This window comes from Silurus meridionalis, chromosome 15, assembly GCF_014805685.1.
Source record: "Silurus meridionalis isolate SWU-2019-XX chromosome 15, ASM1480568v1, whole genome shotgun sequence".
Classification (NCBI taxonomy): Eukaryota; Metazoa; Chordata; class Actinopteri; order Siluriformes; family Siluridae; genus Silurus; species Silurus meridionalis.
In genome coordinates this window covers 3,747,501-3,767,568 of record NC_060898.1, presented here as the reverse complement: position 1 = coordinate 3,767,568, position 20,068 = coordinate 3,747,501, and the positions used below count along the sequence as shown (strand labels likewise).

Below are 20,068 nucleotides of genomic sequence, written 5' to 3'. Positions count from 1 at the left end.
TATTTTGATTAATATTATTAATATTTTGGGATTAAACTTTGTTTTGTGTATGGTTAATGGAGCATATTTATCTTTTGTTAGGAAAAATGAGACAGATGAATATAGGTGGATAAACCAGCGAATGACTTGGACAGAAGCTCAGAGTTACTGCAGAGAGCATTACACAGATCTGCCCAGTGTGAGAAACCAAACAGATAATCACAGAATCTTTAACCTTACTGGGGGCTCTGCTGCTTGGATTGGCCTGTACAGGACCAGACTGTGGTCAGACAAAAAGGAATCTGCATATGAAAACTGGAGACCAGCTATCCCAAATAGACCTGCAGAGCCAGACAATGGTGTGAATACTATGTGGCAATATAATAACCAGCACTGCACTGCTGTATCATTCAGAGATTCAGGCCAGTGGACAGATGAGTACTGCTTCGCTACACTTCCTTTCATCTGCTATAACAGTGAGTTCAACAGAGAGAGAGAGAGAGAGAGAGAGAGAGAGAGAGAGAGAGAGAGAGAAAGAGAGAAATATCCAATCTTGCAAATATGTATTTATTCCGTTTTTTCAATTCATGTTAAAGATGATTAAACCATTTCATTTAAAATTGGTGACAGCTTACTTCCACACATGAGCTGAAATATTAATTAATTAATCTACAACTTTTCTCAGAAATGTTTAATATTCTTTTGTGTCAGTTCTTATAAACTTAACAATACCGCTGCATGAATTTACTATGGAAAAATGTGTTTTAAAAATAATTAATTATTAGAGTTATTTAGTTTTACTATTACTATTACTTACTATTCTACACAATATTTGATTCATACACTATAAATCATTGATCTTTATTGATCTAAAAGATTATTATAGATGATACATCATACAGTTAATTCATAAAGCTTTACTGATTTACATAAAATGCAGTTATGGATTTCTGTCTGTTAAAGAATCCTGCACAGGATCATCATGCACCCACCATCAGTATCACTTTATTAATGAGAATAAGACTTGGACTGATGCACAGAGGTACTGCCGAGACAAATACACTGACTTGGCAACCGTTGATAACATGGAGGAAATGAACATACTCCGTAACACAGTGAATGAAACCTACTCTGGTTTAGCCTGGATTGGACTGTATGATGATCTAAACAGCTGGAAATGGTCTCTGGATGATGATTCTTTCTACATGATAAAAGAGAGAAGCTTTAGAAATTGGTATATATCTAAACCACTATACTGGTTTGAAAACAGCTTGTGTGTATACATCTCCAGTTTTAATGGAGAGTGGTGGGTGGACTCTTGTTCTGTGGCACGTCCATTTATTTGTTTTGATGGTGAGCACAGCACTTATGAACATGACAAAAAAGCTTCTAATACAATACTTTTTGCACCAAATAACTCTACATTTTAACAGTACCTATTTTCTCTGAAAGTACAGTTTTTCTAATAAAATTACATATTGTTACATATTAAAACTGTCTGTTTCAGGTAGGGTGAATGCCAGTAAAAGTTATATACTGGTTTATAAGAACATGAACTGGACTGATGCTCAGAGATACTGCAGAGATCATTACACAGACCTGATCAGTGTGAGGAACGAGACTGAGAACCAGAAGATCAGATCATTCATATCTAATTTCATTTCTTTAAATCCTGTATATTATTATAATTATTATAATTATTATTATCATTATTATTATTATTATATGTGGATCGGCCTGTACAGAACCAGGTCTTGGTCAGATAAAAGCAACTCTTCTTTCAACAACTGGAAACCTGGACAACCAGATAATTATGCACAGGATGAATTCTGTACTGCTGTGTCATTTACTGATCTTGGGAAATGGACAGATGAAAACTGTGTTAAAGCTTTTCCATTCCTCTGTTACAAAAGTGAGTAGTTTTTTTTTGGTCACAATTAAAATGGAAGCAGTATTTTTAAATATGTAAGAAATTGCACAATGTCTGTTGATGGCTGCAATAGTTCCTCTTGTGTTAATATAGTAATGTAATATGTTAATATAACATAATTTGCCATGTTTATCAATCATGGTAATATGTTATTATAGTGAACAACTCACATTTAGTTTGAAGCCACTCATTTTACAAGCAATTAGAAATATAGGATCACATGACTGACAGATGTAACTTGTCCATGTGTGCTTTGTTAGAGTGATTGTTCGAATAAATAATGGCTCTGACTGCCTACTGAGACTGGATATGTTGGTAAAAAATGATAAATTAGCATGGAGGCCAGAGAGCTGTGTGTGGGAGAATGCAAGCCATTTAAGGCTGAAAAGAAAGGGGAAAATGATTTGATTGATCGCAGACTCAAATGACTTGTATATTGAAATAGAAAATAAAAAACTTGCTGTTTCACTACTTTTGGAAGGGACTTTATACCTTATGAATGCATAGTACATATAATTTAACATTAAAACATAATGAATATCAACTATTTTTAACCCTTCTTTAGTCACTGCGTCATCATCTCGCCAGTATTACTTTGTTAATGAGAATAAGACCTGGACTGATGCACAAAAGTTCTGCAGAAAAATTACACTGATCTGGCTACTATTGATAACATGGAGGAAATGGACAGCCTTCTTATGACAGCAAATGACAGCTTCTCAGGTTTAGCCTGGATTGGCCTGTATGATGATCTGGACAGCTGGAGATGGTCTCTGGATAATGATACTTTCTACCAAGAGGGAGAGAGAGACTACAGAGGATGGTCTCATCAACCTGATAATTATTATGGAAATGAGATGTGTGTTTACATTAATTACAAAGGGGAATGGTTTGATCAGCCTTGTACTGTCCAAAAGACATTTGTCTGCTATAATGGTAAGAATGATACATTTGTCAATAAGTGTTAATATTTCTCATCCATGCAGTGATTCTAATATTCTACCATAGCTGACAATTACTCAAGAAAATTAAACTTAGTACTGCTACTGCCTGTAGGAAATAGTGACTTTTCATATGTCTCACTCTTAGGTACCCACGACAGATATGTGTGGATTTATAATTCAATGACTTGGGAGGACGCTCAGAGATTCTGCAGAGCAAATCACAGAGACCTGGCAAGTGTGAGGAATGAAACCGAACTTCAGAGAATACTGAACATCACGAACGGCTTTGAAGTATGGATAGGTCTGTATAGGAACCGATTATGGTCAGATCAGAGCAGCTCCACTTTTACATATTGGAGACCACAGATTCCAGCTCAGACACCAGAACCTGATAATGGTGCTTATTTACCTGGACAAAGTGGAATTCAACACTGCACAGCTGTGGATCGTTCTGGCCATTGGACAGATGAAGACTGTTTTGCCAGATTCCCTTTCATCTGCTACACTGGTGAGTTTATATTTGAACATATTTGCTGTGCTGTTGGTTGCTTGAGACGTATACTGTATGTACAAACATACGGAAAACATGTTTTTTGTACTTACTGTCTAATGTTTCTACATATTTGTAAGATACATATAATATAATATATTGTATGACATCATTCATGATACATTAAAGTACAAAATAATAAATAAGATACCTGATGTTGAGTTAAGGAATTAGTTACCATGTGAAACTACTGTCACATAAATGTTTATATAGAATTTGCTTATTATACTATTTAACATAGATACACTAAAGAGTATTTTAGCTTATCTTAGGCATTTCTGCTTTTGGCTGTAGATTTGCGATCTGCAAACATGTATTCCATATGCATATATGTGTCATATATATATATATATATATATATATATATATATATATATATATATATATATATATATATATATATATATAAAATTTTAAATTTTTGTAATATTTAGAAATATATTGGGCAGATATCTACAAGTATCTAAAATATTTCTATATCTGTAAAATCCAAAGATGAACATGTATGCAATAAAAGTGCATTGCATATATTGCTATATATCAGATTTACGTATGGGGCCGTTAGTAAATAACCATCATAATGTAAGTTGAGAATACCTATGATTCTATATGTTCCATGAGGTTTTCTAATTTTATTTTTATCTTCATTTTGTTCCCACAGCATTCACTCCAGGTGAGTAAAAGCTCAATACATGTCTGTTCATATACTGTATATTTGTATAGCATACACTTTAATGTATTTATTTTACTGATATAACCTTTTTCAGATGTTGTGACAGGTTTGCGAATAAAAGTCAAAGCTAAGGAAAGTCTATTACACTCTGAGATTCCAAAACTTGTACTGATAGAAGTGAGTAACTGTGCTTTGATATAATCTATTCATTTTTCTAGAACAGACAAATGATTATTCAATATGACTCAGCAATAAACAATTGTACAAGACATTTTTAGATTGTAGATCATTTATAGCAATTTACATAAAATATATCATCAGGACATATAATTGTTGTCTCAAAGAATGACGCACTATATATTTAAATTATTTTAAATGTGGTATATTTATGTGTAAAAACATGCACAGTGCTTGCCCACATTTCTTAAATTTTGCTTTTTTTCAGCTTTACCAAGAATTGAACAGACTGGGTCTTTCAAACAACATCTCTGTAAATGTTATAAAAAAACGAAAGTTCAGCCCATGAGGAAAAGATCAACATTGATGTTGAGAATATAATTCATTTTCTGGTGATTTGTCTTTAAATGTATTCATTCAATTAGAAATCATTTATTCCTAGAGCAGGTGGGAATGCTGTAGGGTCACTCCAAGCCGTACATCAGCCTTAAATCCTAACAATAATAATTACTGTAATTATAGTGATTTATAAATTAGCATAATTTCATTAGGAGTAATATTTTATTTTGCTTATTGGAATTTTATATTGCTAATAAATAATAAAAATCTAATAATATTTACTTATTTGTGCTTAGTGAGATTTATAGAAATGTTTGATATGTCTTTTTGCCTGTAATAATGTTGATTATTGTTGACACAGTTCATGTATACTTCTGCCTTACTTTTCTTACTTATTTTTAGTTCTGTTCTGGTTTTGTTGATTACATTAAATACTATTCTAATAAAACAAGTAATGAGAAAAGATTAAAAATTTGACTTATGTGGTATTTAAATTAAGGAAATTCAGAAATTTGTTGTTGATCCTTTTATCTTTTAAATTAAGTACATTTGCTGCCTTAAAAGGGTTCCCACATTGAGACTGATCTTAAAGTACTGCTTGTTTGGAATTTTCCATATTACAATACAAAGTGAAACTACACAATGTTCCCCCTGGACCAAAGTGCTACATAAGACAATATATATGAACAAAAAATACAAACTCATTTAACAAAAAACACAGGACTACACAAAACTTACTAGAACAATTTCAAGTGTACATGAGCAACATTTAGTGCAGAACAGCATAGTAAGTGAGTAGACAAAATGAGACTGCAGCATGACCAATACAGAAGATTAGTGATAGTACAAATGATTTGTTCATATATTAATAAATACTGTACATGCAAACACAAGAGAGAAGAGCCTGGAGAGGTGGAGGTACGTGCTGGAGAGAACAGGAATGGAAGTCATTAGGAGTAAGACTGAGTACATGTGTGAATAAGAGGGAGGGCAGTGGGGTGGTGCAGTTGCAGGGAGAAGAGGTGGAGGAGGTGGAGGAGTTCAGGTGGGGTCAACAGTGCAAATAATGGAGAGTGTGTTAGAGAAGTGAAGAAAAGAGTGCATGCAGGGTGGAGTTGGTGGAGAAGAGTGATAGCAGGAGTGATTTGTGATAGAGGAGTATCTGCAAGAGTGAAAGGGAAGGTTTATAGGACTGTGGTAAAACCTGCAATGTTGTATGGTTTAGAGACAGTGGCACTAAGTAAAAGACAGGAGGTGGAGCTGGAGGTAGCAGAGCTGAAGATGTTGAGGTTTTCGTTGGGAGTGACGACGATGGACAGGGTTAGAAATGAGTTTATTAGAGGGACAGGGCATGTAAGACGTTTTGGAGACAAAGCGAGAGAGGCGAGCTTGAGATGGTTTGGACATGTTCAGAGAAGGGACATGGGGTATATCGATAGGAGAATGCTGAGGATGGAGCCGCCAGGAAGGAGGAAAAGAGGAAGACCAAGTAGGAGGTATATGGTTGTGCTGAGGGAAGACATGCAGGTAGGGTTAAAAGAGGCAGATCTAGAGGACAGGGGGGGTATGGAGACGGATGATCTCCTGTGGCGATCCCTAATGGGAGAAGCCGAAAGAAGAAGAAGAAGAAGTACATGCAAATACAATGTTTTAGCAGCAACTTGTGCAAAACAGCATTTTTTTTTACAAATAGTTTGGTAATTTTGTTCAAATGAGTTTGTTCAGTACTAGACTTTCTTTTTAAGATTATTTTGAAAGACCAGGTGAGGTTTTCTGACAGGTGAAAACACCAATATGGTGTTCTTGATGTAACCGGTCACAACCTGCTTTAGTTTTAGTACTCTCTGCATTGTGTGGTTTTGTGAAATGATGAGTCACTACAACTGAGCTGTGGTTGAAAAATGTGACCGGAGCAGTGACTGCTTCACCAGCTTTTCCATCTGCACAAACCAAGATCGAGCTAATTAACATGCTAGCATTACCAGTACACACATACTCAACTTGCTGTATTCAACAATAATTTGCCAATATCCATCCACTCACAAAACACTTTGTAATGCATTTATAACATTCCTAATAGTAATATTTAAACAATATTATAAATTTAACTGAACATTTGAAAACATTTACAATCCTGGAAGATTTTTGGAGAGCACTGCTTACCTCTCCACAGCATGCACAAAGCAGTCTAAGGAGTCAGCATTGGCTACACGTGACGACATTATGATGTAACAAAACCTCTTTCAGAAAATAGAACTAACAAAACTTAAACAAAACTATAGTGCTCTCTAAACAAATTACCATCAGTCATATTGACAATCGTTCTGGTATCGTTCTGGTTCTGGTAACCTAGGTGCTGCAAAACAAATATCCAGGTGGAATGTTTATCATCACTGGAGATTTGCATATCTTAAGACTGACTGTACTCCCTCAATTACATCAGATTGTTTAATTTGCAATTATGAAGGAAAAGACGTTGGATGTTGTTCACACCAACATTCCAGTGCATCTGAGGTGAAGCTTTGCCCATAACAACTACTCAGACATGTTTGTTATGCTAATTCCAGCATACAGACTGCTAGTCAGGTGTTCAAAACTGATTCTGAAGCAGGTGAAAACCTAGCCAGAAGGAGCCATTTTTGCTTTTCAGGACTGCTATGAAAATTTCTGACAGGGGCATGTTTAGGGAGGCCGCAGCCAACAGCGACTGCTGTTCCAACATGTTACAAGGCCACCACCATCATCCTCATGCTGAATAAATGCTCTGTGTCTTGCCTCAGTGACTACCATCCTGTCGCACTCACGCAAAACTCATAACTGTGTAGCAAAGCACAGCTAGAACCACATCATCAAGTTCACCAACGACACGACAGTGGTAGGTCTCACCAGCAAGAATGAGGAGCCAGCATACAGAGATGAATGGACTGGTGAATGGACTCATAGCAAGTGAAAATATCATATAATGCAATTTCCTAGAGATTAAACCTGTTTCTAGACATATTAGCACATTAGCTACCTTGTAGACCAGGTACTGTAGTTTCCTAGTCATAGTCATGTGCTAATCACTTTGATATCTGTTAACAAATATAAGACTAGACTGTGCTGCTGCTATCATTTTTTTGGAGAATGTATGCCTTATATAGTCATTTTCTTTTTCACTGTCATCAAAATTGTTGTCATAATCCTGCTTTTTCGTATTTGAAAATATAAACCAACCTTTTCACCAATGCTGTCCTATTTTTTATTTTAGGTGAAGTCAGATGCATATAAAAAAATCTAAATGTTTAACATACTTTTCTTGATTATGCACAAAATGACCCCTTAGCATGTAACAATATCTTGAATATAATTCAATATTCTACAGATTGAACCTGTTTTTAGACATATCATTCTAGATATTCTAAAGATTGAAATCCAAGAAATTAGCATAATGATAAATTATTTGACAGCGGTGGTAGGTGGGCTCTGGAATTGCCAGTTTGCTGTAAGGAAAGCTGACTTTATCACAGCCTTGGCTTCCAACTACGCTTTCAACCTCCTGCTACACCATCTGCTCTGTCTTCTGCCTATGCTTTTTCTCACTCACCAAGAGAAACCGGTAGAGGTGGTGATCAAGTCAAGTCAAGTCAAGTCAAGTCAAGTTTATTTCTATAGCGCTTTTCACAACAGACATTGTCTCAAATGAGCTTTACAGAATTTTAAGAGTTAAGGTGAATGGTATGCATTTATCCCTGATGAGCAGCCATGGCAACTGTGGCATGGAAAAACTCCCTTAGATGTTATGAGGAAGAAACCTTGAGAGGAACAGACTCAAAAGGGGAACCCATCCTCATTTGTGTGACATGTAGAGAGTGATCATAAACCTTTAAACAATACAGAACAATGGAGACAGAACCTTTGACACCTCAGGGTTCTGGAGGAGCGTTGTTTCATTTCACTGTGTACTGCGTCGGCTAAATATGGTTGAAATAACAATAAAAGCTCCTTGACTTCACTTCACTTCACTTCACTTTACTTCGTTACCGAGAATAAAACCTGGGCTGAAGCACAGAGATACTGCAGATAGAATAATTTTGATTTAATTACTATTAAAACTGGCTCTTCCTAAAAAAGTAGACATTGGGAGCGGTGGGCAAACCTGGATTGGACTGTATGATGATCTGAACAGTTGGAAATGGATGATGATTCTTTCTACAAGGAGGGAGAGAGAAGCTTTAGAAACTGGTATATAGAAAAACCAAGGAACTGGTATGGAAACTGTTCGTGTGTATACTTTTCAGGTTATGATTCAGCATGGCAGGAGGTCTTTTTTTAATAGAAATTTCCGTTAATTTGCTTTGATGGTGAGCATAGAGGTTTTGTTTATTCCAAAAGAAAATGTATTTAAGTTTAACATATGTTGCAGCTAATGATGCAGTGTACAAAAACCCGTCTTCCAACATATTTTCAAGCCCTTAACACGTGTCATCAGCATCACAATTGTTATTTACCCTGGATGAACTCAAGTCAGATATTAAAAACAGAAAGAGACAGAAAGAGACATCCATGAAATAAGTAACTTACAAAGGTAAGTTTTCAGATTCCAGGGTCTACATGAAACTTAAAAAATAAGAATATTTTCATAATATAATTGTATTATTTATATTATTTATATACAGTAATTGTATGATTTACTGAAACATTTCTTTTAATTCTACTCTTGATTTTTCTTTTCAAATATTTTAGTTTATCAATCTTTCCATATATTGGAGCAGAGCCATGTTTCAACTTCTGCTGCTCTTTGGTGAGTTGTATGTGTTTGTACTGAATACTATAGTCTGCACTTTTAAATACATTAAATGAATAGCAGTGTCTAATAACACATTTTGCACATTGATAATAACAAATTTTGCACCTAGCTAAATCTGTATATGTTCATCACTTATTTTATTATCAGCATATAATTTTATTATTATTATTATTATTATTATTATTATTATTATTATAAAATAGAAACACAGAATAGTTCCAATTGTAGCATAAATTATGGCTTGTCTTTTTATATGACAATATTTTATATTTGGCTTTTTGGATCATTGTTTCCATTTTAATTTACAATAATTTTTGTTTTTCTCTTTAAATAATTAGGGATTATAATTATGATATTTTAATGATGTATTTAGAATTATATAATGGAATATTAAAAAACATTTTGTTAAATGATTTAATCGTCACAGGCTGGGCGTGCCAGGGATCATTATTTTCTTACTCAGCCCATCAATTGCAAATCATTGTAAAACCTGTATTCTGTTGTGTGGGAGTTGGTCAAATGTATTCTGCTTGACTACATGTCTGGGAAGACTTCTTCTAAACAGGGATACTTTTTAAATAGAATAAGGGTGTAAACATTCCTTCATCTCAGGAACAATTTCTTAAGCATGTCTGCACCACCATTTTATCAGAACTTCTGTATAAATTAGACATGGAGCTCACTTATGTGTCCAAATGACCTCTCCATTGTCAATGTAAATATCTTAATATATCTTGAAGAGCACTTGTCACATTATGATGTAAGGATCAGATTCAAGTGTAAAAATTGATTAACAAAGTGGACACAGAAACAGATGTAACAGACAAGAAACATTAATGTCTTTGCAGTGAACATGAAACAGGTGTGCAAAACAATTATCTGACTTGTTGAGTTGAAGTGCAGTGGCTTGTGGGAAACATAATCCTTGTCTATTATTCCTGATATTAACCTCCCATCTAATGTGTGACATGTTGGTCCCTGATATTGGTCCATCACTATCAATCTCCTCTGTGAAATTACTATGCAGAACAATATGATTAGTGTAGCATTACTGAAAAACAGAGGCCCATACAGCGGCCCAAGGTCCTTGGGGGATTGATGCTCTTCACAGTGCACAAGCTCTCATCAGCATCCGCACCTAAGCTTGATAATGGCAGTATGTCCTCATCAGGGCATAAAGGCTGAACAAAATCCCAATTAGGGCAGAGAGCCTGAGAGAATTCCTCAACAGGGCACAGAGGCCATAAATAAATGCTATGAAAAGCCACATTGCATCAATCCATTGAGTCGTTACATCTATTAATTTTTTATTTTAGTATTAACTCAGGGTTTTATCAGTAGTGTGGAATGCTCATACAGATTGTCAGGTAATGTAGCAGAAACTGGATATAAGTGAATTGCAATACAAATATACAAAATATATTCAAATTTTATATTTTTTCATATTCAAAATTTCAGTTTCATTTTTTATTGAAATGTAAACATACAAAAAAGAAACAACAATAAAGAAACTCAATAACAAATAACATAAAGCTGAACATGAACCTGAATGTGAGCAAAGCCAATGTGAACCGACAATAACTTTAGAAAGAGATATGTAAAAAAGTGAGCAGAATTTATATACAGAACTTCTTTTTTATTGTAAATGTAAACTAGGTATGGAAAATAATGTGACATGACATGTGACAGTGAACTGGTTAAATGTATCCTGCTTGATTAAATGTCTGGAAAGATGCACCTCAATGAAGACCCATGGCCATTTTAATGTATGAGGTGTGAAAGAACACAATCAAAGGTGGGTAGCTTGTCGAGATGTGTCTGCTCAGAGACGGGTTCTGAGTTCCGACAAGCTCACTGTCTTCTTTTGTGTATAGCTGTTGTGGCAGCTATTTATAGACAGATTTATAGATAACTAATAGATTGCATCAGCCAGTATGAGGGAATAATGATTGGAAATATTTTTATTCTCAGTGTGTATATGTGTTTATGTAAATATATATACTGTATATATGTATATTATTAAACAGTATATACATACTAAGTATACTTTATATAAAAAATACTTTATGTTGGTGTACATTGCATAACTGCACAAAACCTTACAGCACATGAACAATTCAATACAATACAATACAATAATTGTGGAATGAACTTCCCCTAGATGTCCGTACAGCAGAGTCCCTGACTATCTTCAAGCGACGACTGAAGACCTACCTCTTCCTGAAATACCTAAATTAGCACTTTCCAAGTTTGTAGAATTCGAGTAATATTTATATTAAGTTTGTGATCTTGCGTACCAGTGTAGATTTATTCATTACTAGAGACTCAAAGCACTTTAAATGTAAATGTAAATGTAAATGTAAATGTAAATGTAAATGTAAATGTAAATACATTTATGGACACAATCATACTCTGGTGACCTGCATTGCAAGGAGTCAGCCGGGGTTACAGAGTCTGGACAGTAGCTGCTGGTAGCCAAATGAGCATCAGTCATTGTGGAACAGTGACCTAATAATCTAAATAATCTTCTATATTTAATAAGACTTAATATTCTTTATTTCGGAAAATAATGACTCATAAATAAGTGGAGTCACTTAGCTCGCTATAGTTTTGCAGTAGCTCACACGTGTTTGACACCTCATGTGCGGTGACCCGTGTGTTGCTAGAAGAGATCTCAAATTGGCCGCCCTGTACATCAATCAAGTTGCAAATGCCATAGGGAGGATATATGATAGACGAACATTTATTTCTTTTTTTTTGTGGAACGCAATCTACCGATCGATCATGATTGCCGCATAGCAAATATGATCATATATTTATCATATGTCAAATATTTATATATTTGTGATCATAGTTAATCAGGGCTTTATTAATTTGCCAATATGTTTCAAATCGCATTCAAAATAACAGAAATTGTTATTGTGTCTTATAGGGGTTTTCAACATTGGCATCTGTCTGCCTCGTCAGTATCACTTCATTACCGAGAATAAGACCTGGAGTGAAGCACAGAGATACTGCAGAGAGAATTATGTTGATTTAGTTACAATTAATAATGCTGAAGAGGAACTGGCTCTTACTAAATTAGTAGACAACTGGAGCAGTGGCCAAACCTGGATTGGACTGTATGATGATCTGAACAGCTGGAAATGGTCTCTGGATGATGATTCTTTCTACAAGAAGGGAGAGAGAAGCTTTAGAAACTGGTATATACAAAAACCGAGGAACTCAAATGGAAACAGTATGTGTGTATACTTTTATGGTTATGATTCAGCATGGCAGGAGGCCTCTTGTTCATCAACACAATTTTTCATTTGCTTTGATGGTGAGTACAGCAATTATGTTTATTCTAAAAGAAAATGTATTCAAGTTTAACATATTTTAAACATTTACATATTAAACTGTCTGTTTTAGGTAGGGCGAATGCGAATGAGAGTTATGTGGTGATTTATCAGTACAAGACCTGGACAGAAGCTCAGACATACTGCAGAGAGCATTACACAGACCTGATCAGTGTGAGGAACGAGTCTGAAAACAATAAGATCAGATCATTATTGTATTCTCATAATAATTATTATAGTGGTTTTTGGATCGGCCTGTACAGAACCAGGTCTTGGTCAGATAAAAGCAACTCTTCCTTCAACTACTGGAAACCTGGACAACCAGATAATTATGCACAGAATGAATTCTGTACTGCTGTGGCATTCAACAACGATGTTTATTATTATTATTATTATAATTATTATTATCAGTCCAGTTATGGGAAATGGACAGATGAAGACTGTGGCAAAACTTTACCATTCCTCTGTTACAGTAGTAAGTAGATTTTTGTTTTGTAAATAAAAAAACTGTTAAATCACATTTATATACGAACTGAACAATGTCAGTCTGTAGTACAGTAGCAATACACTTACATTTGTTTTTTTTTACTCATACAATGCAATTCACATTTTGAGTAATATAACTAACATTGGTATGCCTCTGTAGCAATGTCATCAACATCCCCTCATCAGTATCACTTCATTAATGAGAATAAAACCTGGACAGAAGCACAGATATACTGCAGAGAGAATTACACTGATCTGGCAACCATTGATAACATGGAGGAAATGAACACACTTCTTAACACAGTAAATGGCAGCTACTCAGGTTTAGCCTGGATTGGACTGTATGATGATCTGGAAAGCTGGAGATGGTCTCTGGATAATGATACTTTCTACCTGGAGGGAGAGAGTGACTACAGAGGGTGGTCCCATCAACCTGATAACTACAATGGAAAAGAGCTGTGTGTTTATATTGGTTCAGATGGAACATGGTTTGATGGAAACTGTAACACATATTTGTCAATTGTTTGCTATGATGGTAAGAATACATAATGTGGATAAACAATATGATTTTCTGTTCAGGTTTAAGTGATCACATTTTTTAATTATTATTATTATTATTAATTATTAATATTTTAGGATTAAACTTTGTTTTGTGTATGGTTAATGGAGCATATTTATCTTTTGTTAGGAAAAAATGAGACAGATGAATATAGGTGGATAAACCAGCGAATGACTTGGACAGAAGCTCAGAGTTACTGCAGAGAGCATTACACAGATCTGCCCAGTGTGAGAAACCAAACAGATAATCACAGAATCTTTAACCTTACTGGGGGCTCTGCTGCTTGGATTGGCCTGTACAGGACCAGACTGTGGTCAGACAAAAGGAATCTGCATATGAAAACTGGAGACCAGCTATCCCAAATAGACCTGCAGAGCCAGACAATGGTGTGAATACTATGTGGCAATATAATAACCAGCACTGCACTGCTGTATCATTCAGAGATTCAGGCCAGTGGACAGATGAGAACTGCTTCACTACACGTCCTTTCATCTGCTATAACAGTGAGTTCAACAGAGAGAGAGAGAGAGAGAGAGAGAGAGAGAGAAAGAGAGAAATATCCAATCTTGCAAATATGTATTTATTCCGTTTTTTCAATTCATGTTAAAGATGATTAAACCATTTCATTTAAAATTGGTGACAGCTTACTTCCACACATGAGCTGAAATATTAATTAATTAATCTACAACTTTTCTCAGAAATGTTTAATATTCTTTTGTGTCAGTTCTTATAAACTTAACAATACCGCTGCATGAATTTACTATGGAAAAATGTGTTTTAAAATAATTAATTATTAGAGTTATTTAGTTTTACTATTACTGTTACTTACTATTCTACACAATATTTGATTCATACACTATAAATCATTGATCTTTATTGATCTAAAAGATTTATTATAGATGATACATCATACAGTTAATTCATAAAGCTTTACTGATTTACATAAAATGCAGTTATGGATTTCTGTCTGTTAAAGAATCCTGCACAGGATCATCATGCACCCACCATCAGTATCACTTTATTAATGAGAATAAGACTTGGACTGATGCACAGAGGTACTGCCGAGACAAATACACTGACTTGGCAACCGTTGATAACATGGAGGAAATGAACATGCTCCGTAACACAGTGAATGAAACCTACTCTGGTTTAGCCTGGATTGGACTGTATGATGATCTAAACAGCTGGAAATGGTCTCTGGATGATGATTCTTTCTACATGATAAAAGAGAGAAGCTTTAGAAATTGGTATATATCTAAACCACTAAACTGGAATGGAAACAGCTTGTGTGTCTACATCTCCAGTTTTAATGGAGAGTGGTGGGTGGACTCTTGTTCTGTGGCACGTCCATTTATTTGTTTTGATGGTGAGCACAGCACTTATGAACATGATAAAAAGCTTCTAATACAATACTTTTTGCACCAAATAACTCTACATTTTAACAGTACCTATTTTCTCTGAAAGTACAGTTTTTCTAATAAAATTACATATTGTTACATATTAAAACTGTCTGTTTCAGGTAGGGTGAATGCCAGTGAAAGTTATATACTGGTTTATAAGAACATGAACTGGACTGATGCTCAGAGATACTGCAGAGATCATTACACAGACCTGATCAGTGTGAGGAACGAGACTGAGAACCAGAAGATCAGATCATTCATATCTAATTTCATTTCTTTAAATCCTGTAAATTATTATAATTATTATAATTATTATTATCATTATTATTATTATTATTATTATATGTGGATCGGCCTGTACAGAACCAGGTCTTGGTCAGATAAAAGCAACTCTTCTTTCAACAACTGGAAACCTGGACAACCAGATAATTATGCACAGGATGAATTCTGTACTGCTGTGTCATTTACTGATCTTGGGAAATGGACAGATGAAAACTGTGTTAAAGCTTTTCCATTCCTCTGTTACAAAAGTGAGTAGTTTTTTTTTTTTTGGTCACAATTAAAATGGAAGCAGTATTTTTAAATATGTAAGAAATTGTACCATGTCTGTTGATGGCTGCAATAGTTCCTCTTGTGTTAATATAGTAATGTAATATGTTAATATAACATAATTGGCCATGTTTATCAATCATGGTAAAATATAATTATAGTGAACAATTTAGTCACCTTTAGTTAGAAGCCACTAATTTTACAAGCAATCAGAAATATAGGATCACATGACTGACAGATGTAACTTGTCCATGTGTGCTTTGTTAGAGTGATTGTTCAAATAAATAATGGCTCTGACTGCCTACTGAGACTGGATATGTTGGTAAAAAATGGTGAATTTGCATGGAGGCCAGAGAGCTGTGTGTGGGAGAATGCAAGCCATTTAAGGCTGAAAAAAGAGGGAAAATTATGTGATTGATCGCAGATTAAAATGACTTGTATATTGAAATAGAAAATAAAAAACTTGCTGTTTCACTACTTTTGGAATGGACTTTATACCTTATGAATGCATAGTACATATCATTTAACATTAAAACATATTGAATATCAACTATTTTTAACCCTTCTTTAGTCACTGCGTCATCATCTCGCCAGTATTACTTTGTTAATGAGAATAAGACCTGGACTGAAGCACAAAAGTTCTGCAGAAAAAATTACACTGATCTGGCTACTATTGATAACATGGAGGAAATGGACAGCCTTCTTATGACAGCAAATGACAGCTACTCAGGTTTAGCCTGGATTGGCCTGTATGATGATCTGGACAGCTGGAGATGGTCTCTGGATAATGATACTTTCTACCAAGAGGGAGAGAGAGACTACAGAGGATGGTCCCATCAACCTGATAATTATTATGGAAATGAGCTGTGTGCTTCCATAAATTACAGAGGGGAATGGTTTGATCAGCCTTGTACTGACAAAAGGACATTTGTCTGCTATAATGGTAAGAATGATACATTTGTCAATAAGTGGTAACATTCCTCATCCATGCAGTGATTCTAATATTCTACCATAGCTGAAAAATACTCAAGAAAATTAAACTTGGTACTGCTACTGCCTGTGTGGAAATAGTGACTTTTCATATGTCTCACTCTTAGGTACCCACGACACATATGTGTGGATTTATAATTTAATGACTTGGGAAGAAGCTCAGAGATTCTGCAGAGCAAATCACAGAGACCTGGCAAGTGTGAGGAATGAAACCGAACTTCAGAGAATAGTGAACATCATGAACAGCTATGATGTATGGATAGGTCTGTATAGGAATCGATTATGGTCAGATCAGAGCAGCTCCACTTTTACATATTGGAGACCAGAGATTCCAGCTCAGACACCAGAACCTGATAATGGTGTTTATTCATCTGGACAAAATGGATATCAACACTGCACAGCTGTTGATCGTTCTGGCCATTGGACAGATGAACACTGTTTGTACAGTTTCCCTTTCATCTGTTACACTGGTGAGTTTATCATCTTTTCTGAATAAAGAGAAGAATCAGAAACTGCAGCAAACAATATATATATAAAAAACATAAAATGAATACAATCTAACACAAGTACATGATTTCACTTTAATGCCCCTCCCACCACTGAAATCTGATGGATTAATTTTGTTCCCACAGCATTCACTCCAGGTGAGTAAAAGCACAATACACGTCTGTTCATATACTGTATATTTGTATAATATACACTTTAATGTATTTATTTTACTGATATAACCTTTTTCAGATGTTGTGACAGGATTGCGAATAAAAGTCAAAGCTAAAGAAAGTCTATTACACTCTGAGATTCCAAAACTTGTACTGATGGAAGTGAGTAACTGTGCTTTTATATTATCTCTTTATTTTTCTAGAACAGACAAATGATTATTCAATATGACTCAGCAATAAACAATGGTACAAGACATTTTTAGATTGTAGAGCATTTATAGCAATTTATATTAAAAAAAAATATCATCAGGACATATAATTGTTGTCCCAAATAATAATACTATATATTTAAATTAGTTTAAATGTGGTATATTTATGTGTAAAAACATTTACACTGCCCAATTTCTTACATTTCACTTTTTTTCAGTTTTACCAAGAATTGAACAGACTGGGTCTTTCAAGCAACATCTCTGTAAATGTTATAAAAAAACGAAAGTTCAGCCCATGAGGAAAAGATCAACATTGATGTTGAGAATATAATTCATTTTCTGGTGATTTGTCTTTTAATGTATTCATTCAATTAGAAATCATTTATTCCTAGAGCAGGTGGGAATGCTGTAGGGTCACTCCAAGCCGTACATCAGCCTTAAATCCTAACAATAATAATTACTGTAATTATAGTGATTTATAAATGAGCATTATTTCATTAGGAGTAATATTTTATTTTGTTTATTAGAATTCTATATTGCTAATAAATAATAAAAATCTAATAATATTTACTTATTTGTGCTTAGTGAGATTTATAGAAATGTTTGATATGTCATTTTGCCTGTAATAATGCTGATTATTGTTGAAACAGTTGAGTGTGTTTGTTAATATATACTTTCTGTCTTACTTTTCTTACTTATTTTTAGTTCTGTTCTGGTTTTGTTGATTACATTAAAGACTATTCTAATAAAACAAGTAATGAGAAAAGATTTAGAATTTGACTTATGTGGTATTTAAATTAAGGAAATTTAGAACTTTATTGTTGATCTTTTTATCTTTTAAATTAAGTACATTTGCTGCCTCAAAAGGGTTCCCACATTGAGACTGATCTTAAAGTACTGCTTGTTTGGAATTTTCCATATTTTCAAGTCAAGTCAAGCCATGTAGACCTTTATTACCATTTCAACTATATACATTACAATACAAAGTGAAACTACACAAAGTCCCCCTGGACCAAAGTGCTACATAAGACAATATATATGAACAAAAAATACAAACTCATTTAACAAAAAACACAGGACTACACAAAACTAACTAGAACAATTTCAAGTGTACTTGAGCAACATTGCACATTGTACTTGAGACTGCAGCATGACCAATACAGAAGATTTGTGATAGTACAAATGATTTGTTCATATAATAATAAATACTGTACATGTAAACACAATGTTTTAGCAGCAAATTGTGCAAAACAGCAATTTTTTTGCACTACTACACTTTCTTTTGAAACTTATTTTGAGAGACCAGGTGAGGTTTTCTGACAGGTGAAAACACCAATATGGTGTTCTTGATGTAACCGTTACAACCAGTTTTAGTTTTAGTACTCTCTGCATTGTGCGGTTTTGTGAAATGATGAGTCACTACAACTGAGCTGTGGTTGAACAATAAGCACGAGAAAACACTCTGAAGGGGATAAGGAAAAATACGAAAGATAAGAAGTGGCTGCTTCACCAAATTTACCACCTCCTCTCAGCATGCTCAACTCAGACTAAGCAAACATTTACACAAATTCAATTAAACAAATCAATATAAAAACAAATACACTGACAAATTACAACAAATGTGAACTGTACCTGGATGGGATAAAGCTTTATCTGTGTAAAGCTGCTTTAAGACAATGTCCATTGTTAAAAAAAATATGCAAATAAAAATGTATTGAATTGAATTGAAAATAAAAATGTGACCAGAGCAGTGACTGCTTCACCAGCTTTTCCATCTGCACAAACCAAGATCCAGCTAATTTACATGCTAGCATTACCAGTACACCCATACATAACTTGCTGTAATTTTCTTTTTCACTGTCATCAAAATTGTTGTCATAATCCTGCCTTTTTGTATATGAAAATATAAACCAACCTTTTCACCAATGTCTAGTGGTTAGGATGCGGTGCTCTCAACGCTGTGGCCCGGGTTTGATCCCCGGTCAGGGAACCAACCCCAGCCACTCTTAGTGCCGGTCCCAAGCACGGATAAATGGGGAGGGTTGCGTTAGGAAGGGCATCCAGCGTAAAAACATGTGCCAAATCAAACATGCGGACGATCCGCTGTGGCGACCCCTAATGGGAGAAGCCGAAAGAAAGTTTAAGAGTTAAGTAGAATGGTATGCATTTATCCCTGATGAGCAGCCATGGTGACTGTGGCAAGGAAAAACTCCCTTAAATGTTATGAGGAAGAAACCTTGAGAGGAACCAGACTCAAAAGGGGAACCCATCCTCATTTGGGTGACATCAAGAGTGTGATCATAAATCTTCAAACAATACAGAACACTGGAGAGTGAGAACTAACATTAACACTGAAGTGTAAGATTATAAGTAATGTTCTTTCTACAGTCTTTTACAGTCATTTGTGGTTATAAAACTAGGAGCTACTGAGCAACTCATAAATAAATGAGTTTACTGTTGTCACGGCGATACACCTCTCACACCTTTGTCTTATCAA

At 34.7% G+C, this 20,068-nt stretch overlaps 2 protein-coding genes and 1 long non-coding RNA gene across 4 annotated transcripts; all 3 read left to right on the top strand.

Annotated features, from left to right (window-relative positions):
* The first annotated feature begins 65 nt into the window (after positions 1-65).
* On the top strand, positions 66-5,056 carry LOC124397891 (secretory phospholipase A2 receptor-like). 2 transcript variants are annotated; one of them, XR_006927980.1, is made up of 5 exons: positions 66-455; positions 943-1,332; positions 1,487-1,891; positions 2,475-2,845; positions 2,999-3,183. XR_006927980.1 is itself a non-coding variant. In XM_046867758.1 (5 exons), the coding sequence occupies exons 1-5, from the start codon at positions 122-124 to the stop codon at positions 4,600-4,602; spliced, it is 873 nt and encodes a 290-aa protein (XP_046723714.1). In that variant the 5' UTR covers positions 67-121; the 3' UTR covers positions 4,603-5,056. The 2 variants fall into 2 exon arrangements, 1 of the variants encoding a protein (XP_046723714.1); XM_046867758.1 differs by lacking the exons at positions 943-1,332; positions 1,487-1,891; positions 2,475-2,845 and adding exons at positions 4,065-4,076; positions 4,171-4,253; positions 4,522-5,056 and having other exon boundaries at positions 67-455; positions 2,999-3,361.
* A 3,540-nt stretch (positions 5,057-8,596) lies between these two features.
* On the top strand, positions 8,597-13,613 carry LOC124397894. Its single transcript, XR_006927981.1, has 5 exons — positions 8,597-8,840; positions 8,998-9,159; positions 9,318-9,375; positions 12,314-13,194; positions 13,366-13,613. It is a non-coding gene; the product is annotated as an uncharacterized LOC124397894 (long non-coding RNA).
* A 456-nt stretch (positions 13,614-14,069) lies between these two features.
* LOC124397890 (macrophage mannose receptor 1-like) lies at positions 14,070-18,339 on the top strand. The gene is made up of 8 exons (XM_046867757.1): positions 14,070-14,267; positions 14,741-15,130; positions 15,284-15,694; positions 16,285-16,656; positions 16,811-17,173; positions 17,336-17,347; positions 17,442-17,524; positions 17,790-18,339. Exons 1-8 carry the CDS (start codon positions 14,162-14,164, stop codon positions 17,868-17,870), a joined length of 1,818 nt encoding a protein of 605 aa, XP_046723713.1. The 5' UTR covers positions 14,070-14,161; the 3' UTR covers positions 17,871-18,339.
* The last annotated feature ends 1,729 nt before the right edge of the window (positions 18,340-20,068 follow it).

Bases quoted from the DNA above. Each gene is read 5' to 3' on its own strand.
- LOC124397891 (XM_046867758.1), top strand. From the start codon at position 122: ATGACTTGGACAGAAGCTCAGAGTTACTGCAGAGAGCATTACACAGAT. The intron at 456-2,998 runs GTGAGTTCAACA...TCTCACTCTTAG, and splicing joins TCCTTTCATCTGCTATAACA to GTACCCACGACAGATATGTG. The intron at 4,254-4,521 runs GTGAGTAACTGT...GCTTTTTTTCAG, and splicing joins CAAAACTTGTACTGATAGAA to CTTTACCAAGAATTGAACAG.
- LOC124397890 (XM_046867757.1), top strand. From the start codon at position 14,162: ATGTGGCAATATAATAACCAGCACTGCACTGCTGTATCATTCAGAGAT. The intron at 15,695-16,284 runs GTGAGTAGTTTT...ACCCTTCTTTAG, and splicing joins TCCATTCCTCTGTTACAAAA to TCACTGCGTCATCATCTCGC. The intron at 16,657-16,810 runs GTAAGAATGATA...TCTCACTCTTAG, and splicing joins GACATTTGTCTGCTATAATG to GTACCCACGACACATATGTG.